A 26,958-nucleotide genomic window follows, 5' to 3' on the forward strand; every position below is an offset into this window, starting at 1 on the left:
AAACCACAACCTGGAAGAAAAATCTGCCTTTAAACTTAAAATAAATAAAAATGTGAAATTTATCATGACAATATCTACCAAAGGAACATTTTTATCTTGATCTAATTTGTTTAGCTATAGTTAAACACAAGCAACAATGAATGATTTGACAGCTGAGGTGTCCAAGTTCAAGTTTTCATACTGTCGTATTACTAAGATGTGTGTGGGGCGTTATTATCTACTCATCACACTACCTGTCGTAGTAGCAGGAGCAGTGGTGATGAGGTTGGGATAAAGAATTGTCGGCATGCCCAGCACAGCCTCTGTTGCATCGTCCAGGTCTCCTGACCCAGACCCACCTGGCAACAGCTTCTTCCGATGCTCTCGGCTCCCACTGCGAATCACCTCTTCCTCCCGCAGACCCTCCACTGGAAGACAGAAAGTGTATCTACATATGAGTACTCATGATGAAGTCATATCAATGACAATAATATAACACTTAATAATCTCAGAATTTGTAAAAAAACAGCAACTTTACATTTACATTTTTACAAAATTAAATAATTACCAGGTTATTATAACCATATTGCTTTTTAGTACAAATGTAAACCTCAGGGTGGCAAAAGAGGAAAAGTCAGATTCATCCTCTAATCCCCCTCAGATCCCCCTCCCTACAGCCATTCCACTGACGTGGCTAAAAAAACATGCCAGGAAAACATGTCATTTCAGTGTCAGTACCATAGGTCAATACACACAGCACACAACGTGATTAATATGTAACCAAACAACCACCTATGTGCTGGTATCAGTCACATAGTAACTTGACATCATCACTATTGGTAGAAACCTTATGGCAGTGGCCTCTGATTGGTATAATGTATCAATTAATTAACTTTCTGTTATTTTAGTTTCTTCATTTCACATAATTAGCTCAGTCTGATGATGAGTAAATAGACTCTGCATAATAACACAGCTAGTCGTGTTTTCATTGATATTTCAACATTTCTACAGCCATATAAACAAACAAACAAAAGAACTGTTACACCTCTTTCAGTTCATCTATTCTCTCTCTCAGTTTTTATCAAGTACTTCTGTCTTCCCCATAGTCTTTGTGGCTATTGTTGCTTCTGAATTATGTCCATTTCTTGTTTCTTGTAGTCTTATGAGTAAACTTTTCCATGACTTTCCTCTACAATCGCTTACCCCATCTTCTTTTGATTGCTTTCTTACAAGCTATCCGCAGAATTTTAGCCAGGCACCTATCCCCTTTTTGTATCTTCTCTCTGAGATCAAAGGCCCCTGTATTTTGAGTAAAACTACTGTAAAGCCTTCTGGTTTCTGGCAAAATGAGTGGTGTATTTTCAAACTTGGTTTCAGTTTTAGAGAAGTTGGACATTAGAGAGAGAGAGAAAAAAGAAAAAGCTGGAGGTAAAGACAGAGCTGTTTCATATGTTACAATTGTTCACTGGCCTTAACAGGTCTTGTTTGCTAATCCTCGCCTGGAGTGAAGAGACAAGTTCAACAGCAGCAAAGTGAGGGGGACATTTCCAGGGAAGTAAGAACTATCTTATCTCAGTGACCTACTATCACTGGCATGGCTCATAATAAGTACTGGGCCCAGAGGGGCTTTAAGCGATTGGAAAAGGCAAAGCCACATCGGAAAGGAATTCCCAGACTCCAGCTAGACAGTCCCATGTTACAAATTTCCGAGTCGACATGTTTTTCTGGCATGCCTGCACATGTTCGTCTCGACACAGTAACCTACTATCACTGGCACGGTTCGCAAGCAACCACGGGTTAGCTCCACATATTATTCAATCTAATGAGCTGGGGAAGGGTTACCTGTCTAACAGTCTCAAAATAAAATGTCATAAGTGAAAAGGGAAATCAGGGAAAATCTATAGACAAAGTGCTGTGATGAGATTAACTGTCACTGCTTTGGAAAATGACAATGATGGATCCAGCAAGTGTCTGAAATAACCTGAGGAACAATAGGTGACGATCATTTGACGCTGATCGCCAAGCAGAGACAATTACTCCAAACAAAGGTGCAAATTAGCATCCTTCCTTTTTTCCCGTCAGAAATAACCTGTAAACTAAAGACAAACTCTCTGCAAGCTGCTCGTCTGTCATCTCAGTGCAAAAGCCATTACTGAGGGTGTAATTTTGATGGTAAGGTTTCCTTTGTGATCCACAGAGGACCAAATGGTGGGCAGATTTACAACCCTGGAACATGCTTATCGACTCACAGTAAATTCAAACACAACCCACCTTCAGCCTGTAATCCAGCTTCAGTTTGTGTGTGTGTGTGTGTTTGTGTGTGTGCGTAAGAATGTGAAAAATGCACTATCCCCTCCTATATGACTACCCACTGAGTGAACAGCAGGGCTGATGGTATTTCTTTGTGTCTCTCATCAGTGTTGTACATCTCATCGGGCCTGTGGATTCTATGTTCCTCTTTCAACCCCGCAAAAACACTGTGGCGTGTTTTGTGAAATTCCACTGAATCCCAAATAAAAAAATAATAAAAAATCTTACACTATGATATGAGATGGACTATATAGATATGTGGTTTCATGCACATACCATTAACCTAACTTATTTCTCCTTGTTATTCCACACACTGTGTCTATTTCTTTTTCCTGTCAATCCATGGTGAGTAAACAGCAAACCCACAGTGAATAGTTCAACATCAAAGATAAGAACTACATTTACCATCCTTGTCTGACATATTCATATAGTAAGACTGCATTTTCATACCTTCCCACCTGTGATGATTTACCTTAATGGTTCATTTCCGTAAATCACGTTTGAGCCCAGTGGCCTTGATCCCAATAAGCTCAAATCATTTGTTCCCTTTGTGTTCATCTACCTCCCTATGTGCTCTCCCAACCACCTCACTGTGTTACTTACTAGTGAATCGTCTCTTTGCCAGAAGTTTCTCTGTGGTCCCATTGAGCACCAGGATTTGGAGGGCGTATTCCTGGCTGGAGTCCAGTCCTGCCACGGTAGCTCGGCCCCGTGTGGTGGTCAACATCAGCTCTGGCTGTGGGACCTCTGAAAGAGAAGACAAGCATTTTGGGGGATTATTGCCTTGTTTTACGTTTAGAAGGGGAATTCCAGTATTTTCCAACCTGAGCCACATAAATGTGAGTGTGCAAATTAATGGTACAACCTCTTGTCCTGTCTGTTCAGTTTAATCTGGTTTTATTTTGGTTTTGAGACATTTAGAGATACTTGGGTCTTACCTCTGTTGACACCGTACTTGTAACCGTACAGCACTTTTTGAGGATTGCTTATGGGTTGGGCTGATATGCAACAACAACCGTAGTGCTACTCACTCAAACAGCTGTTTTTCTGAAGTAATCGAGATATTTTCTTTAAAAAAAAATCTGCTCTGTTTTTCTGAATTAACAACTTAATTATATTGTTAATTCAGAAAAACAGATTAGATCTTTTTTTCTCAAGTGAATGCAATAGTTTTCCGTAGCAATCTAATGAACCAATTCAAAACGTGTTTGTTAAGTACCATTCCTTTACACACCCACAGTTACGAACAGAGGGCCCAGGTTTAAAAATACCAGAATTGTGGTTCCTGGCACTACCGAAGATCTTTTTTGTTGTTGCTGAAGAAAAAAAATCAATCATTTGCAGGAGAGAGCCTTTATGTTAGTTTAAGGGTGGAGCTGAGCTTCTTTGTATACTTTTTTGTATACTCCTTCATACTTTCTTCTGCTTTGTCAGCAATTCCACATCACATTTTCTCAAGGTTCACTCTCTTAAAACCCTCTCTTCAGTTATGACCATATTAAGTTGAAGGCAGCAGCACAAGATCAGACATCTCCCTCCAATATGCTGATTCATCTGATCCTGTGACTAACACATCCACAGCAAACATAAATTAATCAAATGAGTCATCAGAAGTTGTCCAATCTTTTGCAGTGGAGAGATTATCCCTGTCAGTTAACCACAGCAGCACATCTAGGATTTGTCTAAATCAGGGGCCATAAAGGGGCCACAATTTACACAGAGAGGCCAATTATAGGTCAAACATCCATGCACAATTCCTGATTCAGTAAGGTGCACAGATAAAACAATCCTTGTTTTCTGTTAGCTTTATAGCTTTGAACTGGGGCTGGGCGATAAAAAGATAATTAAATACAACTTTGATAGAACTCATTCCATCCATGTTTTGACAGACAACACAAACAGCCAATGATAATGAGAATAGCACCACGCCGAACCAATCATGTGGCTGGAGTAGAGTTACAGCCAGCTCAGGTTAGGATGACGCACACAACACAGAGCGTAGCAGTAGCAGCCGGCAGCAGCACACGTGCGAATGTTTGGGCTACTGCAGCCGTGCACACCAGTAAGTCAGGAGTGGGAGCGAGATAAAAGAGAATATGACCACGGGAAATGTAACGAAAACTCGAGAGACAGCATTACCGAAGAAGACACCCCAATGGACACAGACCAAGGCTTAAAAGACGGGGACATGGTTGAAAAGAAGGGTCAGAGCCATTCAGTAGTGTGGAGATATGTTGGCTATTTAAAGTCAGACAAGAAGCAGAGTAGCGTGCACTGCAAATTGTGTGGAAAGCATGCCCATCTTTTTTACCATCTTAAGCAGAAATGACAGAAATAATGATTTGATTTATAATGTGACATATATCGATATCGATAAAGAATTATCGTGATGATTTAAAAAAAAGATTTGTTTGCCCTACTTTGAACGAAGCCACACATCATTGAATATATCAAGAAAATTATTCCATATTCAAGCACATTGTGTACTTCAAAATTATTAACAATTTGTCCTATTTATTATATTGTTAGTAAGTTTTTTAAGACTATAAAATACAAGTCTTTTTTATACATTCACCCTGAAGCAAAAGCTTTTCCGTGGCTTGCTGTGTAATCCCTCCTTCCTCTCTATCTACTTTTCTAAATATTCCTCTGCTCTAAACAAAATATACACCACTTCCCCCTCTGTCCTCTAAATCACAGATCTATGTTGCAACCTTCTGCAATTCTTCTCTAATGCATTTCCTACAACTGTACTGCCTAACCTTGCCCTTTAATCTCACCCTCATGCTGCCCCCCTCCCACCTCCTCCCAGACCCTTTACCTCAAGGACCGGCAAGTCTTGTGTGGGACTGAAATCTTCCTCTGAGAGCCCACCCACCCACCCCTGTCTCTGTTTAAGACCTGTCTGGGCTTAGCTGAACAGTGTGGAATGGCAGATAAGACTGTGACAGAAAGAAAACTGTGTAAAGGAAGAAGTTAGAGGGATTGGTGTGAAGAACGACGAGGAGGAGGAGGAGGAGGAGGAGGGGTGGCTGCATTCTTATCCAGACCATCACCTGTGAAGCAAGACAGCTGACACCTTCACTTCAGTCTGGATTACAGAGGCCCTGTTGAGACCTGGTATTAACATTCATATGCAAATGATCATGCACGTTATTTGTGTTCGCGAAGAAATTATGTTGTTTTTGTTGTAATTTGCAGTATTGAGCTATCGCAGAGTGCATGCAGTGACAGTCAGCATCCGTCAGTCAACAGCTACACTACTCAGAGGAAGTTAAAGGGCTCTTTCTTTATTCTAACATTTTTTGCATTTTAGCCACAATTGTAAAAAAAGGTTAAAAAACCATCCTAAATAAATTTAACACCATAAAAATAGGTATCCTTCTGATTTTCTTTTCACCCACAGTTTGTACTGCCCTGCACACTGCCCTCTCCCATCTAGAAAACAAGGACACCTACATCAGAATGCTGTTCACTGACTACAGCTCAGCATTCAACACAGTCATCCCTGCCAAACTAACACAGAAACTGTTCAGCCTAGGACTGAACACCCAACTCTGTGACTGGATCTCAGACTTCCTCATCTGCCGACCACAATCTGTCAGGATTGGAAACACCACTTCCCACCACATCACTCAGCTGATCAGGAAGGCACAGTAGAGGCTGTACTTCCCGAGGAGGCTCAGGAAATTCAAGTTGCCATCAGGACTACTCTGCAACCTCTACCGGTGCCCCATTGAGTCCATTCTGACCAGCAGCATTACAGCATGGTATTGGAACAGCACACAAACAGACCGCAAACGCCTGCAGAGAGTGGTCAAATCCGCCCAGTACATCACTGGAACGAGCCTCCCATCTCTCCTATCAGCAGAGGGTCCTCAGAAGTGCCCGGAACAACAATCAGAGATCCCACACAGTTTCTACCCCCAAGCTTTTACCCCCAAGCCATAAGACTGATTAACATCTCCAAGCCACTGCCCCTGACCCCTCCCCCTCCCACTCTCCACACATAACCAAAAGGACTTAATGCAACTTTTTGCACATTGAACAATTTGCACACAGTGAACATTATGCACCTTGTTGTCTTTTTGCACAAACTTGAATGATTCTGCACTGACTTTTATACTGTCTTTTACTGTTTTCAGCACACCTAAATCACCCTATCTACCTCAGCTGTTATTTATCTCTAATCCCTTTTATTGATGATTAAAACCAGTATGTATATATATTTAAATGTTTCTAGTTTTCTTTGGATGTTTCTAGCTTTTTTATTTATATTTTTTATTTTAATAAACGGCGGCACCAGGCAGAGACAAGAGAACTAAGAATTTCATTGCATTGATAACCCTTATCATGGGTTTTTCCATTAATCTAAATGGCTGCACAAATTCAAAACAAGTTTGTATATCACCTGCTCTGATGTCTTTGCATTGGCTACCAAAGCAAGTGAGAGTTGCTTTCAAAATCCTCTTTTTCACTTTAGCCGCTTTCAGACAGGAACTCCGGAGGATGTCCGCAGAATTGGCTTTGGACTTTCTCCAGAGTTTGCCTTTCTCACATGAACATGATTCTCGGCTCAGACGCGTTCACGAAAACTCCGAACTATCTGGAGCATTCAGGTGAGGGGTGATGCAGCAGGCAGAAGAAGAAAGTAACACATAAATTCTGCTGCGGAGATAACATGTACGGTGGAATTTGTTTATAGTGATCACGTTTGTCCCAGGCCAAATTGATCACTATAAGCGGTTGATTACTATAACTGAATTGTGTCGCTTCTGTATGATAGTCCCGGAACTTGAGGGAAAGGTAACAGCAGATTTTAAGATAAGATATCACGTGCACGCACACACACACACACACACACACACACACACACACACACACACACACACACACCGGCTCAGCTGACTTATCTGACCCCCTATAGTTAAAACACTGATTTGTTTGAAATGACCGCCACATCATCAACACTGATCACAACATAATAATCCATACTTTTCTTAAATGAGTAAAATCTTTCTTCATAGCAGCGCACATTCAGCTTGTCTCTTGCACTGACACACACCAACACACGCACTCACACACACAAACAGTGTCAGCGGACAGATGTTTAAACTCAGACTGGGTAAAAACCACTGAATTTGTAAACTTGTATGGAGAGCGGGAGGAGATGGCAGGGGGCACTCGGTTTGGATCAATTCGGTTGGCAGTGCACAGTGCGAATAATAGAGACACAGAGAGGAGCGGCAAATTACTGATAAAATAACTTTTTTACAGTCCAAACATATATGAAAAGACTCAAAATGAACACTGTAAGCGGATTACCTGATCACTATAACCAAATTATTTAAATAGCATTTGTTAAGGAACTATTCTGTCCCAAGCTTTTTGATCCATATAAATGGTTCATCACTATATCCGGTTTCCACTGTATTTATTTACAGCACATGGAAACCAAGGTTGGCTCTAATTACCAAAATTAGAGCCAACCTTATTTTCAACACACCCACTCGCTCACAGTGAATCCTGCTGAAGATCTCCTGCTGTGCTCTCACATCTGTTCCTTTGGACATTCTAGGGGCTTGCCGGAGAAACGTCAGAGGATCTCACTCTGACATTTACGTTCACACATACAGCTCCTCCAGAGAAACTCCGGAAGATCTCTGGAGTTCAGGGCATATCTGAAAGCTTTACAGTATAAGATCTGAACAGGTATGGCTCCATTCTAAATCTCTTACTCACATCACACCCATCACACCCACTACGTTCTTTTGATGCTGTTTTTTCTTAATTTCCTTTTTATATTTAACAGTTATTACGAATTGACCACGCCCTCTTTCTAATGCACATTTGAGAAGCTGTGTGAGCTGAACTCAATCATTTCTTTCTCTGTATGCTATGGCCTCGTGTACCATACAAGAAATACATTACCACTTTAGAACACGTGAGTGGCAAGGCAGCAGTATATGGGAGAGAACATCATATATGAGCTGTGGGTTTGGAGCAGGGAAACTGATTAAATCATAAATTAAACTATATTTCCAAATACTGCACAGATGTTACTTGCCTTCCCATATGAACATGTATGTAATATTTTCTTGAAACATATGTTGGCATATCCATGATGTATGTATGAGCATTAATGAGCTCAACATACTGAAGGTTTAGGTCATCAAGTAAATTTCTTTGTATAAGTATTCCACAGAGGATTGTATTTAACTCTTCAACAGAGCCAGGATAGTCTCACCTGAGATGGGTTTCACTCGGACCTTGTAGCCCTGAACGGGTCCATCAGCCTCCTTCCATTTCATCTGCAGTCTGTCCTCAGACAGGACCGTCAGTTTCAGACGACCTTGACATTCACAAAAAAGAGGAGCAAAACAAAAAAAAAGTATGAGTGTGTGCAAGTTGCCTAGAGTCAAGGATTTGGGTCAAGAGAAAAGGAAGAGCATAACAGCTGCAGACTTTTCACAGATCAAAGAAACAAGCCCTCTCATTTCCTTCTGCCAAATTCAAATCCACTTCTTGTTTCAACTTCATCTGCATAATTTCCAGCAGGGGTTTTCTAACAAGCAGTGTCTTTCATGTTTCTATCCTCTCATCCTCCATCCCTCTCTCCAGCTGCCTATTCATCCATCAAAGCACGCCCTGTCCTCTTGGCTGGTATAGAATCGGGAACAGGGTGCTGGTTGGGGACTGGAAGGTCGTAGGTCATGTCAGAGGAACGTCACAGACTTTAACTGTGTCAGGGTTTTGTATGTACAATGTGGCGGGGTAAAAGATGGAGAGGAAGATGAGGGGGGAAGGGAAAACGGAAGCAAAGAAGACAAAGGAGTGTAGACATGAACATGAATCATAGAACTTTGTCTTCATGGCTTCTGTGGATGTATGACCCTATGCACTCAACAGATCTTTTTTTGAATCGCATGTATGGAGAACATGCATGTATGTGTGTGTGTGAATGTATGTGTGTGTGTGAATGTACGTGTGTGTGTGTGTGTGTGTGTGTGTGTGTGTGTGTGTGTGTGTGTGTGTGTGTGTGTGTGTGTGTGTGTGTGTGTGTGTGTGGGTGTGTTTGTGTGTGGGCCAGGGTCTTCTGGGGGATCCTCATTTCCCTGGGTGCCTGGTAGAGGATCAGATAGGGTCTAATGGGGATTTAGAGACTGGGGTCAAAGGTCTAACAAAAACAGCTTTTCCAGACAGGCAGACATATCAAGCATGAAGACAAGCACAGTAGCTGTGTTGTACTTCCTGATTTGTGGGGTAAGAGATTTGTGTAATTTGGACTGCTATTTATTAATTCAGCACTGAAACAGTAAGCCCTTTGATTCTTGATTGTTTTATTTTGAATTTTTAATGAAATAAAAATCTGTAATGATTGAAAATCACTGCACTGTGATGTACTCTTCCTCTAATCACAAGATGATACATTTTTTAAGTTAATCAAAAGGCTAGGCAGACTGAATCATATATGTATTATTAATTAGTAGGACTGGCATTTTTATGGTATTTAAATGTTATTACATTGCCAAATCGTAAAATCTCTGTATCAGTGGAGATTGTTCCAGTAGTTTGTTACTGATCTGAATCCTGTAGAACCTTTGGGATGTGGTAGATCAAGAGATTGGCAGTGTGAATGTGCAACTGACAGATCTGCAGAAACGATGTGAAGCAGTCATGTCAACATGGAGCAGAATCTCAGACATGTTGTGGAATCGATGACATGAAGAACAGACGGTTGTTATAGCAAAGGGAGGAATCACCCAGTATCAGTGTGGTGTTCCGAACGGCTTGGTGAGTGAACATGGTAATAGGCTTTGTAAATTGTAATTTTCTCATTTTAAATTTGCTACACAACACAGAAAGTATTTCTGCCATTTCTTTCAGTTATTCTTAGAAATTCACTGTAATTTGAATCAATCACAGAAGTCACTTTACCTTGGCCATGGACCCCTGGGGACAGCAGCAGAAGAACACTGAGCAGGAAACACAGCATTAGCCAGAGAGATGATGATGATGATGATGATGACATGAGACAGGTGGAGCCTGAAAACATGAAAAACAAAGGGATTCATTTATTAATATGCTTGTGTAGGTATATATTAATAGACCCTGAACTGTTATGGATTTTTGGGGGCTGATGCCGATACTGATATTAGGGGATACATTTTTCTGATAGAGCTTTATCAGTCAATATATTCTTAAAAGAAATTCTTGTTCTATTGATTCTTGAGATGTCATCATCAAACCCTTGTGACAAAGAAATGTAATTGATGCTCGATATTTTACAGTTTAACCATACATTTTATTGTGAATAACTTTAGATAAAAAGTAAAAACAAAGACAACCACATATATAGAACCTGAATCGAGAAAATAAACTTGAATTAATATTTTTTCTGCATTGTTTATTCTGTGAAACATTTTGTATCTGCCGACGTCAGCAAACATATGTCTGTGAAAGGCTCATATCTTCGGCCAACCGATATATCAGTCAAACTTTTATTGCTATTGTTACTTTATAAGTGTCTGCTGTGTGAAATCCTAGTATCTCCTGTTGATCATCAGTTTCAGCAACAATTCTGAGTAATCACTGATGTTATTTGTTAAGCTTAAATAAAAAAGAAAGATCTACTTGGTCTAGCTTGTCAGATGTGAAGATTTAAGGGTTTTTATTTCTTTTCAATGATAGCAAACCTAATTTATTTGGCTTTTGGACTGCTGGTCCCACACAATAGTAAATCTGAATATGGTAACTTTCAGCATTTTCACTATATTTTGATACTGAAAACAATAAAATATTGACAGACACTGTGCTTTTCTGTAAAAGTTCACAGCCTTTTGAATTGTTTTCATTCCAACGCAACAGGGAGTAGATAAAATCCTTTTGTAAAAAAAAGCACAATTTCTAAACCTGCCACCAGAAGACCCTGACACATTTTCCCATGGGAACTCTTTTTATGGCTGACTCAGACTACAGGTGCTTCAGTGCTCGTCCCCATTACAGACCCTCAAACTTCACACAGCTAATGACAAGCAAAGGGCTGTAATATTGACAAACACGCAGCACTTTAGGAAATCGTAAACCGAACATGCCTCTGTCTGGTGGCCAGAGCTTAACAGTATACAAAGTGCATCCCAAAGTATCTTCAACCAATTCTGGCTCATTTGATGGAACATATATTGGAAAGTTCTAATGTTTGTGGATTTTATCATGAACAACAGTTGCTATGAGCCTTGAGATCTATTGTTAAACATCTGTATAACATATTGTTTGTATTTGGGGGGTCATAAATCAAAATGTGGAATCACCACAGCTCATTTCTTTTATTTTCATAGGCCTGACTCCAGTATAACGAAGCTAAATGTAAAATTTGAAATACACTTGGAGAGTGTAGGAAAATGAATAAAAGATGTGTAGGCAGGTGCTCTTTAGAAAACAAGGGCTAAAACCCAGACATTGTTCTCTGTGAATAAGATTACTGTTCGACAGAAAACAGACGGGACAAAGCTGCAACTAACTGGCTGGTCGCTGGCAGACTCAGACCAGCCACTGTGCATGAGACAAGTGTTACAAATTAAATTATCTGAGTTCAGAGTAAGTGGCAGTTCAGTGTGTTCACCATGAAACTGTGAAAATGATTAAGGGAATGGGAGAAGCAAGGACATATGGCGAGAAATACAAACATGCACGAGACAGCTCTACTGAATATGAAGCTGAATATTGACAGACACATATTATGTAGTTTGTCACCATGATAGTACTCAACTTTGACTCAATCAAATTAGGAGATTCTTTCCCTAATTTTTAAATCTACATTATTTCATTTCAGAATTGGTTTTCTTTTTTTCTTTCATGAATTCCTGTCAGAGTTTTCTTCCTGGTTTATGGACACACGTCGTGATTAGTCAGGCCACCACTGTACAGTGTAAGAGAAACTTCCAGTCTGCCTAAAGGCTACTCAGTCCACTTGACGTGCAGCCATCATGTCCAGCATGTGATGTTCGCAGATTGCTCTGTTTGTATGTTTTCTCTTGTTACACATGTAGCTGCATGTCGCCAAGTCGGAATTTATACTTCAGTCATATGTCATGCATACCTGCCTGCCTGCCTGTCTGCCTGTCAGACGCTGAGGAAAAGGTGGGTGTTGTTATGCAATGCAGATGACTTGCCAAGAGGATTATCGAGCTTCCTCTTTCTCTGACCCCACTCTCAATTCATTAAGTTGATTTGATTTATATTAAGTTATCGAAGCAATACAAACCAGAACACTTAATCTAATCTTTCACCTAAAACTGTCCTCTTGATTTACGAGATTTTTTTAAGAATACACAGAGGACAATTATTCACTTTGACTGAACGTGTTGCCAAATCTCTGTCTACTTGTAAAGCATCACTTCTCCTTGATGCAAAGGAAAACAAATTTCACTCTTACACTTTTACTACAAATAATAGTGAATCTCTTTATGGAATTACAACATCCAACGTGAAAGGTATTCTATTGATTATTTAATGCTGATATTGTGTTGCTGTGATTCTGTAGATGACCTTACAACAGCAAGCCTGAACAATTCATGTTTTTACTGGCCTTACAGTGACCAGCACAAAATAGCCTGAACCCCAGTTAACCCAGCGAGTGTCCCAGTGGCCCGTGGGCGAGGGGACAGACGATACATCTGCAACACTGGACCATCTCATTCTATTTGGAGCTCGATAATATCATGAATGGGCTTCAGCTGACTTAAACAAGTAGCATTAAAGTGATGATGCTAGCCATCCATTTAGCATCTATGAACATTATAAACTCACTAAATATTTTGAAAACACTGTAACTAAGTTATAAGTACATAAAGTAAGTACATTTAATTGTACTAATTCATAAAAATAATAAAGATATTAAATACGTCTTCACAGGAAAAAGTGCAATTGCAGGAAAAACTTACTTTTATCACTGAAGTATTAGTCTACCAGTAAACAACTACATTATATTGTGTTATAAAACATGATGTATATATATATATGTTTATTGAACTGAGGAGCTTCAGGAACTGCGCACATTAGCTTGTCGCTCAATGTAACAGTCAAATGGAAAGAAATGGAAATGGAATTGTTTTTAAGTGATAATTATGTGAACAGTTATTCATGAAGTACATAAGTTCACAAAATGAAGGCTCGCAGCAGATTAACCTGTGTCCGCTGGCGGAAGTTTAGTTGTTTGTCTATTTTAAAAGGAGAAGCAGTCCGACTTTAGTGGAACAGCTGAGAGAGAAACAGAGAAAGGAGACGGGAGAGGTTTTCTTGGAGCAGCCAGGTGAGCTCTTACCTGGCCGAAGTGGGACTCCTCGTTATTCCTCCACACGGGCTCCGCACTGCAGCAGCGACATACCGCTAAACTGAGGCCAGCTCCCCTCACCGCCAGGTCACCTCCTCGGGGCTGAAACCCGAGAAGAAGGGCCCTCCCGCCGCTCCAGCATGGGCGTGGTGCTCCGGAGGAGGAGAAGGAGAAGGAGAAGGAGAAGAAGAAGGCTGGGAGCTCCGCACAAAACATGTCTGTAGAGAACACGGTCTGATTCAATGTTTCCCAAGCTGCTGTGTTGTCGGGATGTGAACTAGCTGCTACATCAGTCTGGAGGCTGCGAGGTTACACAGGGGCACTGTGGGTAAAAGTGGATGAGACCATAAGTCATAAAGTGCTTCCTGACATGCACTGAACTCTGGATAATCTCCGGACATTCTCCAAAGGGGCTGAACGTGTTAACAAAGTGAGAGGAAGGAGTTTCTCCAGCCAACTCATGTGAGACTCAGGATGAAAAAGTGGTGTCACACACGTAGACGACACAGAGGAAGATGTCAAGAGAGCTTTTGGTGATAAGGGCCGACACCATTGTAGATGTGCTATAAAAAAAACATGTGATCTCCATGGAATTGAAACTTTACATCCTGCCTCTGTCTTCCGCACCTCCACTCACCTGAACCCTCCAGAGATTTCTGTGTGGTTGTGAATGGGACTGAGCGGAGAATCTCCTGCTGCGTTGTTCATGTGTGATGGGGAAACGCCAGGGAGAGTCCGAACCCGTTTGTGCGAACATCCTGCGAAGTTCATGTCTGAAATGGCTCCCCAGTAAAAACTCTGGAGAAAGTCCAGATGTGTAAAACACAGCAGGAGGTCCTCTGGAGGATTCCCCCCCGAGCAGTGGGTGTGTTAGTGACAATTCTAACAAGGAACAGGAGCAAAATTGGAGAAAAAAAACAAAGAAAAAATAATTTAATATCTCTGGATGAAAGAGCGATGACATACATGTAGAAGACACCAATGAAGATGTCAGGAGAGTTTTCAGTGATTTCGGGCCAACACTGGTGTTATTGTCCTGTTAACAAAACATGTGATCTCCACAGCGGAGTTTGTACATTAGTTCAGACAACAACTTGCATTTACAAACTATACAATAACAAAGCAATATTTATGATTTTGCGGGTTCTGCACATGGAAGTAACATGTATCTATAGCTTCTCCATCTATAGGTGCATATTGAAATATTTGAATATCATGGAAAAGTTATTTTTTCGTAATTTAAAGGAAAAAGTCAAACTTTAATGTATTCTAGATTGTGCTTGATTGGCCAGTCAACTCGCCTGAACTGAACCATAGAGAATCTATTAAGTATTGTCAAGAGGAATATGAGAAACACCCGACCCAACAATACGGATAAGCTGAATAACGCTGTCAAAGCAACCTGGGTGTCACTAATGCCTCAGCAGTGCCACACTGCATTGAAGAGTAGTTCATGCTAAAGAACCCTGTATGTTCAACATACTTTTCAGCAGTTGGACATTTCTGTATTATAAATCCTTTTCTGATAGATCTTAGCAAATATATGACTATTTTTTTTTATACTGTAATTATAAAACATTTAAAATAAAAAAGGTGTGAAATATTTCACTTTTCCATTTGATTAAAAAACCTTTCCACGATATTGTAATTTCTGAAATTCACCTGTATTTTAGAGCCACAGCACCAGAGACCTGTGCTCCCTACAGCTCTAACAGGGAACCAAGTGTGTACAAGTTCAGTTTCCTCAGTGATAGTTATCGTTAGCATGGCATCATGGACACATTTGATCAAATGAATGGACAGGAATGCAATAAAAACTAAGTTTATAAGGAAGAATGAGAAAATGACATTTGAAAGTGTGTTTCACGTATAAGTTATCACACATTTATTCTGGAATTAAAAATATTATTTAGACTTCTTTTTCCACATCATTGCAACAATGCTTCATTTTTACAGAAAATCATGATAAAAAACAACATTTAAATGGCTTCAAACTGACAGATTTAAATCATGACAGATTTTAAAAATAGCTCTTTGAAGACATTAAAAAGGCACATAATGGTACAATTGTTTCAGATCCATTACATCCCGCAGCACTTTTTGTGAGTTCTGTTAGATTCTGATTAAAAATGACTACATTGTGATATGTGCCAGTGTTTGGACACACAGCATGGGGACTTCATGCCACCAGACCTGACATCTATCCAACCTTTGTTATGGTGCAGTATGCGTCTATTTTACTCTTAAGACTTTGCGTCTTTTCAGGGATCTCAGTCACAGCTTGACATCGGCCATATTTGAGAATTTATGAAAACATTGAGTGGGCTTGATAAATCAAATTAGTCAATCAATGGATAGCTAATCTGAATTTTAGATAATCAATTAAACATTTGAGCCGCTTTTTCAATCAAATATGCTAAACATTCCCTGCTTTCTTCAAAAGCTTCTCAAATGTGGTGACTGGAGTTGAGTTTTAAGATGAACCTTAAAGCTTTAGGTCAAGTTCTGATGGGCATTTTTTTAGAGCTAAGAATTATTTGATTAGTCAAGAAAACAACCTGCAGATTCAGATTTACTGCTCCTACTCCTGATCACTGTGATACCAATGTTCTTTAAATTCTAGTTGATTCTTCCTCAAACCAAACGCTTAAATTAGAGCATTCCCACAATGGCCTTCACTTTCCTAACAGCTAATTCTGTGCAGGGACATGTGCCACCACATGTATTTAGGTATATATAACAAATTCAGAAGATATTCCCACAGTGTGACAAGTCTATAGCAAAGAAAAAGGACCCACTACAATTCCAGGGGTCAAAGTATCACCTAAAACTTTAGAGCTCTCCTCCCCCATACATCAAACTTTGACACTTGCATGTATTAGCTACATTTCAGAAGCCCCCTAAGGCAATACATCATAACTTGTCTCACGTTCAAAGTCCACAGTTAATGTACAGCTGATTGCCGCCCAGAGACACGATCAGTCGGAGTAAAGAGCTGGAGAGACTGTTCCATCTGTGTCTCCAGAGCAGTTTTTTGGAAGTGCCGAAGCACTTATTTGGTGTGTTATGAGAGAGCTGTAGAGTCATGTGTGGTATGATGGCAGTCAAGACTTCATTGGCTCGTATCCTATGTCAGTGCAGAGTGATTTCTTGTTCCTCGTCTTCGTCGGTGTATCCATCAGCGGCTGAATCCTCTGCATTGTCTCTGTTCTGCTGCAGCAACGGCAACTCAAGCTCTGGGCTTCGACTGTTCAGCTGCCTTAACGTTGGGACCTTATCTGATGGAAAAATACCACAACGTTGACATCATCATCGCTTTTACCTCCATCCAAAAACCTGCCTGATTATTACTACATGAAAGTAGATGTTTGAGCTTTACAGAGCGTTAACGCTAAAGGCTGTTTTTCTCCTTTACCTACTGAGGAGGGAAAGCTTCACTGTGCTCATCGTTTGTCAGTCAGGTTTCTGTTAAATATGCCACTTACATATTATGATTTGGAAACTTGAAGCCTGAGGATAAACTGTGCAGTGAGGTAGGAAACATCTTGTGTACAATGGTTAAACTTACAAAATTTGAAATACTTACATGTGCACATACTGGATTTTACAGTGAAGGAGCAGGAATAGATGTCTTTTTTTTTTTACTTAAAGTACATTTGACGCATCATTAAATTATGTCTGGAGTGGATTTTTTGTAATATTGTTGCTAATACAAATTCAAACCCTATCTTAAGGATAACAATAAAACAAACACTTACTTTTTGAATAGTATGTCTTGAGTCCCACATGCAATGAAATGCCACACAGGCACACAGTGAATCCCAGCCAATTAAGCAAGCTCATTTTGTCTCCCATCAGAGCTGCTGCCAAAAGCAGAGTACACACCTCCTGCAGGAAAACAAGACAACAGAGGGTGACAGAAAGAGTTATGTGTTAGAGAAACCTGAACAAGTCTAGAATGCTGCAGCTGTGATGCTCATTACACAGCAAAAAAACTAAAAGTTATTGGACTGATTAAAAATGGAGACAACTGTTGATGTGTTCAGAACCTCAGCAGTAACAGAGCTGTCTGCATTTCAAAGCTCATCCACAATTAAAGGTTCAGTGTGTTCAGGTTCAGGTTCAGTAGAATGTAGTGACATCTACTGGTGGAGTTGCATGTTGCATCTGAATACCCCTCACCTCACCCTCCCCTCTCAAAAGTGAAAGAGAATCTGTGGTAGACTTCAGTTTTCATAAAAACTCAAAAGGTGTTTGATTTGTCCAGTCTGGACTACTGTAAAAAACATGGCGGCCTCCGTAGAGAGGACCTGCTCCCGATGTAAATATAAAGTATTCAAATATAAAGGATCCATTCTAAGAAAACAGCAATTTTTACAATTTAGATGAAACACACTAATGATTATTTTATATTAAATTTCTGCCAATTAATCCCTTTCACCTAAATCAAACTGAACCTTTAAGTATTTTAAAGCCAACAAAGTTGTGGAGTTAAAAAAACCAACAGAACCCCAAATATGCACCAAAATCAAACATGGTTCTCCCACATAAACTTCTTTTACACCAAAATTACCAAGTATAAGTATATACCAAGTATTAAATGAGGGTGAAGACGCTAAAAGGCGGTTGGCTCCTGTCCCATTGCCAGTAGAGGAGTTAGCCTTTTGTTTTTTTTGTTCGTCATGTTTGACGTCACAAGGGCACCGACAAAAGAAGTGCTCTCTCACTGTCTTGCCAAATTAGCACATTCACCCGGGTGTCACATTTCCATCAGTGCCAATCGGAGCCAATCGGAGCCGGAGTCGATTAAAACTACTGTGTCTACGTCACAGTCATTTGATCCGGGAGTGAATGTGGATTGTATCCATTCCCATTGCAGACAAAACCCAGATGTTAGTGAGTGTTAGTTGGTTTAATTGGGCTATATTAAACTGAAAAGTACCTTAAAGATCCCTGATATTGATAGAGTAAGGCTGGAGGTTCGGGAGACGAGCAGGAACTCTGAGAAGCCTAAACCAAAGGCCAGTGAGCCGCCGATACTCAGTGTGACGAGTGAGTATAGGAGAGGTGAAAGCTCCGTCACCCGGAACAACTTTTCTGAGGTACTGAGGCTCAGCCCTGGAGAGAGACAAAGAGGAGAGAATCAACACAAAGGCATCATTTATAAGACATCAATTCATATCTCGTGTTTTTCAAGGCCAGTTCCCTGTAGAGCTTGTATGAAGATGTTCTCTCAGAGAATGCAGCATAACTTTAAAATGTCACTGCGAGAGCTGCTTGAGCCTGCAGAGGTTTACCTGTAGATTCGGGAGGCAAAGCAATAAAAAGACAGAGTAAAGCATCTAATCAGTGTTAGATCTCTGGCAGGCGATGCCAAGCATCTGGAATGTCACGTGTATCACAAAACACAATCGTATTCACACAGTCAGGGAGCGGTGTTTACTCACTTACTCTCATAACAACCAAAAACCACATTAAGCACATTATGACTGGTTTGTTGGGGTGTGAAACAAATACAGCTAATGAGAAAATATTTCATCTGCAGCTACATGTTACATTGACTATTCAAGCTTAAAAGCAGGAGTGAAGAAATGTAAGAATGTGTGGCATTGAAGGCTCGGTGAAACTATGGGTCTGCCTCAGTGCCCGCACTCATAGACATCAGTAACTACTAAACTGCAATTGGAAGTCTCCGCTAACCAGTGCAGTTGCTGTCGCTCCAGTTGTTCCTGTCACCGTAACCTTGAACTTTGACCACTGAAATTTTATCAGTGAATGTTATCAGTCTAATCTGTACATACATACATCTTATTTTCTTCTTTTCTTCGTTCTTAAGATGACTTGTTCACAAGGCAAAAAAGGAATTTGGGAGGTCACCGTGACCCGACCCTTTGGCCACCAAAATCGAGTCAGTCATGAGTCCAAATTTGAAGAAGTTCCCTAAAGGCAGACTTGAGATATCATCGTCAAGAGGCTAAAAACATGTTTTTTAAAGGGATAGTTCATCCAAAAATGAAAATTCACTCATTATCTACTCACCACTATGCCGATGGGGGGTGGGTGGAAGTACTTTTTTTTTTTACTTTGTTAGAGCAGAATCCGATGCAACGTAATAAAACAACAGAAAAACCATAACATGCCTCCATACTGCTCCTGTGGTGTCATCCAAGTGTCCGCAAGCCCCGACATTCATATTCGACTCAAAGCACGGTTATTTACACCAAGTTTTTAACCACGAGCAGTATGTTATGGTGGTTGGTTATGTTGTTTTATTACGTCTGAAGATAGGTCACTAATCAGCTAAACTGTTTACCCCTGGTGCTCCAAAAGTGTTTTTGGGACTCAAACACTTCACCCAACCCCCCCATCAGCATAGGGGTGAGTAGATAATGAGTGAATTTTCATTTTTGTGTGAACTATCCCTTTAAGTTGTTCTTGAGATGTCATATTCACAAGAATTGGACGAATGGATTGAAAACCCCAAAATACTATGCCTTTCGCCAGCATGGGGGTATAAACACAGAGATGGTAACGTTCTCCATGTGGCAAAGATGCAAATACAGTATTCTTTATTATTTTTATAATCATTATATACACTATTATTTCATTATCATTGGCGGTAACAGGTCGATCAAAGAGTCTCTTTACCTTAAATATACATGTGAAGTATATGCACAGGAATCTAGATAACATCTGTTTCTGAAAACAACTCAAATTCTGTAATTAGGCCTGTGGAGGTTAGTTTGCTGCTTTACTGCAGAGTGAGGAGGACACAGTACAGCTAGAGACTGAATCTCACCTTCATTAAACAGGAAGAGGGGAAAGAGGCCAACGAACATGAGAGGTTGCAGGTGGTACATGGCGTCTATCGGGTTCTGAAGGCCTGAAGGAAGGAACAATATTAAAAATTCATGTTAAAGAGGAGGAAAACCGGTTTAGAGCAGATAACATCAACATTTCATGGCTACTGTAAAACATGAATACAAATTTAGATGTACTGAACAGTGTTGAATGTACTGTTTTGCTTGGGTTGATATTAAATAATTTATTTTTATTAGTATTCTGCAGCGCTTCTTTCAAAGGTTTCACATGACACTATTTATTTATCAATTCATTCAAGGTGAGAAGACTGTGAGGCGAACTGCACAATGATTGTTAACTGACAGAGTCATAGTTAGATTTATAATTACCTCCACCAAGAAGGTTATGTTTTAACCCCTGTCTGGTCGTTTGTTGGTTTGTTTGTAAGCAAGATTACGCAAAAACTACTAGACATATTACCTAAAAAGTGGCTGGAAGGATGTGGTATGGGTCAGGGAAGAACCCATTATACTGTATTTTGGTGCGGATCCGGCCAATCTAGCTTTTTAATTTGAATTCTAAGCTGCCTCTCTTCACAAATAGTGGTTCAACCCACATTTTTACCTAACTCAATTCATTCAGGGACCACTCAACAGAAATTCCTCATTTTCAATCTGACAGTGAATCAACACTGACCCAGCTCTGCCTTCTGCATCAGGACCTGGGTGAGCGTCCAGCGGATCCCCCCTATGAAGGACGCCAGCAGCACCATGACGAACCCCTTCAGGTTGAACTGGGTTGACTCGTATGTAAACATAAACAGACCGCTGGAGATCAGCAGGACCACCAGGATCAGGAATGGGTTCTGATTGAAAGGGACACAAAAAGAGAGAGAGAGAGTAAGGGGTCAGGTATAAGAAAAAAATCTGAATGGACAAACTAACTAAAAACAAAAAGTCAAACTAAATATGAGGAAGATTTTTCAGGAATTAGATTGGAATAACATTTTGGGAATTAAGTCAAAATGTCAAGAAAAATTTCAACTCCTCTGGTCCTTTAAATCCAGTTGTAAGAGTGACTGACAGCGATGTGAGCTGACAGAGTGTTGAAAAATGTATATCCTTGCATTATTCCAGTCCCAGCTATTCCAGTTGCAGAAATGCAGCCACCATTTGCCAGATTGTGTGGTTTCTCCTTTTTAGCAGAAGCAGATTTCTCTTCTCTTTTCTCTACAAAGCCCGGACACTGATTACAACATGTACTAATTTCCTTGTTATCAAAACTGAAGAATAAAATCACCAGTTCATCTGCACAAGGAATTATATACAGGCAGGCATGTGTTAGTAGTTTGATATATTCAAAGTTTGACTTAAATCTCCAAGTTTCTGGAAAGAATTATGTTTTATAATATCTCCAAGTACACTTTCTATCTGTGCTCAGTTTGTATTAAAAGTGAGTGAATTTGGGGTACAACTTATTTCAATATCCAGAAGAAGAATACAGCAGGGATCAGGTTAGAATAAATAATTTGTGATCAACAAAAGGTATCGAGCATGCAAATTATTCTGTTTATGTCATTGTCCTTTGATCGCTTCCTCAAAGTTAGTGAACTTTCTGTTCTTTTTTGTTGTTTTACTAAATCCAGGAAGCAGAGCGTAACTCGAGAAGAAACAATTACACAATTCATATTTTTTGCACAACACATGATTTCCACAAATGTTTGAAGTTGAAACAAAGAAATTCTCACTCACCGGCTCCTCTAGTTTGAACACCAAGGAGAAAAAGAGGATAAAGAGTACTGCTGTGGACTTGGTCATGGTGTACCTGAAAATAATAACAAGAGCCCCGCAGTGGAATGTTATAATCCAATAACGTGTTAAATATAACACTAACAAGCTCAAGTTAGTTTGTCAGTCTAACTTGAGTCATATCTACTATTTAAAACACATAATGTTCAAACTTACAAGCTAATGGTGATAAAGAGTAAGCTCCAGTTGGAAAGTCCAATATCCAGAGCTGTGGCCAAGGCTGGTGAAGACAGAATATAGGACTTTAAGTAAACATACTGAAAACACAAGGATAATAAGGACAACGGTGAAAAGAGATGCTTTGTAGTAGTTTATCAATAACAGAATAGCTTTAATACACAAAACAAATCTGCTTGTTCATGATGGTTAAAAGCCAATTGGTTTGATCAAATCTTCAACTATCCCTGTAGTGATGATGTAATATTTCTATTACTGTGGACTTTAGTCAAATGTTTTCACTCAGTCTGCTTAGTGAGACATGATTAAGATCTGTCATTTCTCTGTATTTCTCTGAATACTTTGCACTGACTTCCCAGCAGATAGGGAAAACTTTCCTAGGGCTCAAACTAAAAACTCACCAGTGGGCGCCACTTTTATGAGGTAATCTGACCAGCTCAGAATAACGCGGGATTTCCCTGTCCAGCACTGCATGGCCCTTCTCGTCAGAGACGACAGGCAGAAGATGATGGTGAGGTGAACCAACGTCATGAAGAGGGGGTAGTGGAAACCCTGAGAGGGGGAGAGAAAAACAGAAAGGGTCATCTCAGACAGGGACGGCCTGGTCCAGGTGGGTCATTTCCCACTGTTCCTACACTTCACTTTCACACATGCAAAACGCAGCGGGAGGTTCTCTGCTCAGACGCGTTCACAACAGCAACAAATCCTCCGCAGGATTCAGGTGAGGGGTGGTGCAGCAGGCAAGAGATATTTGCATTCTTTTAGTTTTTTTCAATTTTGCGTCTTTCACGTGCTAGAAACGTCATCAACACCACCACTCGCTTGCGGTGAATCCTGTGGAGGATCTCCTGCTGTGTTCTCACATGGGCTCAGTCAGATATTCTCCAGAGCCTCTCACTCAGACATTTGTGTTCTCATATACAGCTCCCCTGGGAAATGTCCAGAGATTATCCAGACTTCAGTACATGTCATTAAGCAGCTATAGATTCACTGTATGAATGTGTGTGTGAATGAGTGAATGGTAAAACTGTACTGTTATTATTATTAAAGCACTTTGAGTTGTCATCAAGACGAGGAAACGCTTACATAAATAGACCCTTTACCATTTTTTATTATCTTCTTTAATCACCAGAAGTATAAGCCGATATGTCCTGTGAAGAGGAACAGTTGCATTATAGGAAGCCAGCTGTGCTGTATGAACTCCTTCACTTACCCTCATCAGCCATTTGTTATAGAAGGTGATGCCGATAGAGAAGATATAGTAGAGGAGAACCAATCCAACGTTGCGAAGCCCCCGACAGAGGAACTGGACAGGGCACGCCATGTAGGGGTTGCCAGGATCAGCTGTCCAGCACAGACAGCTACTGCAGGGAGGTCATCTCCTAACTGACTCTGAATCCATCCCTGTTGTCACCCATGTCTGACTGCTTCAGGAGAGAGGGAGAGCCCCCGTGTGGAGGAGGAGAAGGGGGACGATGGGGGGGGGGGGGGGGGGGGGGGGGGGAGAACTAGAATCAGAGTTCGGCTGTTTTACAGTGAGCAGGCATATGGTTTTTAGAGCAGTAAATAATCCCAGTGCAGCGTTAACAGACACCGGTTTGACAACCACAGGGAGCTAGCTGCTAAACCACGTCAGCGAACTGTTAAGCTACAATCAACCTAATGTTAGCCACATTTAACCGACATGAGTTAGTTCAGAGCTATTGATCAGACAGATGTTAGCGACTGAACTCAGCAGAAGCTTAAGACAGAGGTTGCACTCACCAGATGTTGATTGAGTTTGACAGCACGGATGTTTGACTGCTTGTTATCTGCGCTAACTATCCTTTTAGCCCATTCATTCGCCTGCTGTGTAGACCAGTGTCGTGCAGGGGGTGTCAGTAAATCAGCGAGCGTTTAGCTGGACGTTGAGCTTTAACCCCCCCTCACTGTCTTTCTGCAACCTGTGACAGAGCACACAGCGCGATCGCCCCTGAGAGGTGTCATCATCGCACGGCGACACCGACGTAGACCAACCCCCTTATCAATACTTGCAGTGTCCATGTGTCACCCACAAGTCACATGCACGCACACTTAAGGCCTTAAAAGAAATGTCAGGAATCGCCCTTTAATTCGGCGTCCACACAGCCAACCAGGAATGCATACGATTTGATACATGTGTGATTTGTTTTTTTGCTTTGCTTCTGTTCACAGAGCTCGCTGCGCCCCCTTGGAGCACGAAAATCCACATACCAAAACTCCATATTCTATCTCTTTAGCCCAGGGCTGGTGTCACTCGGCCCATCACCACACACACTGTTGTTGGGATAATCCCAGGGCTATACTATTCACTGTGTTTGCACTAGCCCTGGTTCAGAGCTCATGTTGACATCCACTGTCGTGACGCGTCACTCGGCTGCTCTGGCAGGAAGCAGTCCGGTTACACACCCGGCAACTTGTACCACAGCGTTTAGCACATTACTCCAGGGTTAACCCCGCAAACCCGGGTCAGCAGCAGGGCCAGCAAGTCCTGGGCTAAACTTCGGGTCGGTTAGCCGACTTTGAAACGTGGCAGAATGATGCCAATGTAAAAGCTACCTGAGCTTTAGCTTAAGGCTAACACTCTTCTGTCTGACCCAGACAGAAGAGTGTCATATCTTTGCATTAAGCTGGTCCTCGGGTTGACTTGAACGAGGCTTGGGGGAGCGACCGAAGCAGTACAAATAGAATGTGTTAATAAAGCAACCTACCGCCAGTCATGGTGACGGGTCACTATGGTTGAGCAGCATGTGCAAACTTTGAGACGCAACAGCCATGACTTGTGGCAAAAAGCGTTTAGGCGAAACCACCACTAGGGGCAGTATTTATTAAATTGAACGTTTTTCTCCAAGGATCTCTTCCGCAGTCAACAAACCACAGGCGGAAGTAAATACAGGCTGTTGTTCTCCTGGCTGAGAGGAAAGGTAGCGCTTCTTTTTTTTTTGCTGTAAATGATATGTTATGTCTTTAACTGCATATTAGAACAGAGTTAATGTATTAGTCAGCGTCACAGCTCAGCGCCATTAAGTTGCACGCGGTGTTGACCACACGTATCCGTGTTGTTTTCCAGCAGAATGGCGGATGAGGAGGACGAGACCGGCTTCGATGAGGAGTTGGACGACGGCACCGGCGGGCTGGACGCTGGCCACGGGAAGAGGAAGAGGCTCTTCTCCAAGGAGCTGCGGTGCATGATGTACGGCTTCGGGGACGACCAGAACCCGTACACGGAGTCCGTGGACATCCTGGAGGACCTGGTGATCGATTTCATCACGGAAATGACCCACAAGGCCATGTCCATCGGGCGCCAGGGCCGCGTCCAGGTGGAGGATATCGTGTTCCTGATTCGCAAGGACCCGAGGAAGTTCGCCCGAGTCAAAGACCTGCTGACCATGAACGAGGAGCTGAAGAGAGCCCGGAAAGCTTTCGATGAAGCCAACTATGGCTCGTAAAGTCACCCCGGGACACTTCATACACACAATATGGCTGTTTAGTTTGTTTCCATGTGTTTGGACTGCTGTCGGGGACTGTTTTAAAATAAAGTAACCGCTATATTGTTTTATCACAGTCAGTTGTTAAGTTTAATGTGATCAATTTACCAGAATATATCTTAACATTAGACATGTTTACATGGACACCAATATTTTGATATCAACCTGATTAAGACAATAATCTGAATAAGACACTCATGTAAACAGCATTTTCTGATTACCTGAACAAGTATTCAGACATGTTTTCGTATTAATCACATTATAACTTCCGACTGGAGATTTCACAGCATTTTGCGACTTCGACATACATTTCCCAACTGCTTGACGGTGCATGCCCTGAGTAATGTCATGAGTCATAATCAGACTGCTCTGTAACATGTAAGCAGGAGTATGAATAGAATATTCTATTAACAAACTCGGGTAAACATAATCAAAATAATGTCTTATATTGAATGTCAATAGTTGGAATATTGCTGTCCATGTAGATATAGTCAGTGACATTTATGGCCTCAACATCACAGACACAAATAAAGTGAAATATCAGTATCAGCGTAACACTGCACCCACTGTACATGCTTTAACAGAGGCCAAAGGCCAGACAATGTGCAGCCACTGCTTTCACCTCAGCTTGGAGTTATAATGACGTCTAGAGCTGCAAACATAAGTCACTGTTTTAGTCATTGCTTTGAGGTGTTTTGTTACGTAAAAGGATCAAAGGTCTTCAGTTGCAGCTTCTTCAGTGTGACAATTTGCAGGTTTCATCTTGCAATTTTACACAGTTGCCTCGCCAGGAATTCTTGACCTGTAAAATGGATGCCCCTACCATTAATTTAAGTATCTGCAATACGATGGGTTCAGTGCTGTCATCTCAGTGGCCAGATAGATACTTGCCTCCTGCGTGATAGGGATCATGGCAGTGAATCACACCTTCACATAGTCATGAACAGAGCTTTGTTAAGGACACCCTTTCCCAGATGATAAGAGTAATCCCATTCCCATCTGTGGGGCCCTCACACGTGAACAGCTCTGATCACAATCATGACTG

General features: G+C 41.1%; 3 protein-coding genes across 12 annotated transcripts in view; 1 reads left to right on the forward strand and 2 right to left on the reverse strand.

Moving 5' to 3' along the window:
* Positions 1–13,824, reverse strand: part of LOC117765058 (collagen alpha-1(XX) chain) — a 37,473-nt gene extending 23,649 nt beyond the window's left edge. The window contains exons 1-5 of one of the 3 annotated variants that reach the window (XM_034591296.1): positions 13,613–13,824; positions 10,228–10,335; positions 8,537–8,641; positions 2,893–3,036; positions 234–407 (exon numbers count right to left, since the gene is read on the reverse strand). In XM_034591296.1, coding sequence (XP_034447187.1) covers positions 234–407; positions 2,893–3,036; positions 8,537–8,641; positions 10,228–10,321 — 517 coding nt within the window. In that variant the 5' untranslated portion in view covers positions 10,322–10,335; positions 13,613–13,824. Of the gene's footprint in view, positions 1–233; positions 408–2,892; positions 3,037–8,536; positions 8,642–10,227; positions 10,339–13,612 lie in introns of all 3 variants that reach the window. The other 2 variants (XM_034591295.1, XM_034591294.1) reach the window with 2 other exon arrangements.
* Positions 13,825–15,474: 1,650 nt separating this feature from the next.
* On the reverse strand, positions 15,475–25,238 carry slc35c2 (solute carrier family 35 member C2). 7 transcript variants are annotated; one of them, XM_034591318.1, is made up of 10 exons: positions 25,137–25,225; positions 23,621–23,831; positions 22,809–22,959; positions 22,387–22,450; positions 22,174–22,246; positions 21,119–21,287; positions 20,421–20,504; positions 18,564–18,739; positions 17,380–17,509; positions 15,475–16,899 (listed from the first exon to the last, which is right to left on the reverse strand). In XM_034591318.1, the coding sequence occupies exons 2-10, from the start codon at positions 23,729–23,731 to the stop codon at positions 16,754–16,756; spliced, it is 1,104 nt and encodes a 367-aa protein (XP_034447209.1). In that variant the 5' UTR covers positions 23,732–23,831; positions 25,137–25,225; the 3' UTR covers positions 15,475–16,753. The 7 variants fall into 7 exon arrangements, with proteins under 7 accessions (XP_034447209.1, XP_034447206.1, XP_034447210.1 ...); XM_034591315.1 differs by having other exon boundaries at positions 16,754–16,899; positions 23,621–23,834; positions 25,137–25,236; XM_034591319.1 differs by lacking the exon at positions 25,137–25,225 and adding an exon at positions 24,584–24,726 and having other exon boundaries at positions 16,754–16,899; positions 23,621–23,834.
* taf13 (TATA-box binding protein associated factor 13) lies at positions 25,224–25,989 on the forward strand. Of its 2 annotated transcripts, none has more exons than XM_034591331.1 (2): positions 25,224–25,349; positions 25,496–25,989. In XM_034591331.1, the coding sequence occupies exon 2, from the start codon at positions 25,500–25,502 to the stop codon at positions 25,872–25,874; it is 375 nt and encodes a 124-aa protein (XP_034447222.1). In that variant the 5' UTR covers positions 25,224–25,349; positions 25,496–25,499; the 3' UTR covers positions 25,875–25,989. The 2 variants fall into 2 exon arrangements, with proteins under 2 accessions (XP_034447222.1, XP_034447221.1); XM_034591330.1 differs by having other exon boundaries at positions 25,228–25,349; positions 25,499–25,989.
* The last annotated feature ends 969 nt before the right edge of the window (positions 25,990–26,958 follow it).

This window comes from Hippoglossus hippoglossus, chromosome 7 (assembly GCF_009819705.1).
Source record: "Hippoglossus hippoglossus isolate fHipHip1 chromosome 7, fHipHip1.pri, whole genome shotgun sequence".
Taxonomy (NCBI): domain Eukaryota; kingdom Metazoa; phylum Chordata; class Actinopteri; order Pleuronectiformes; family Pleuronectidae; genus Hippoglossus; species Hippoglossus hippoglossus.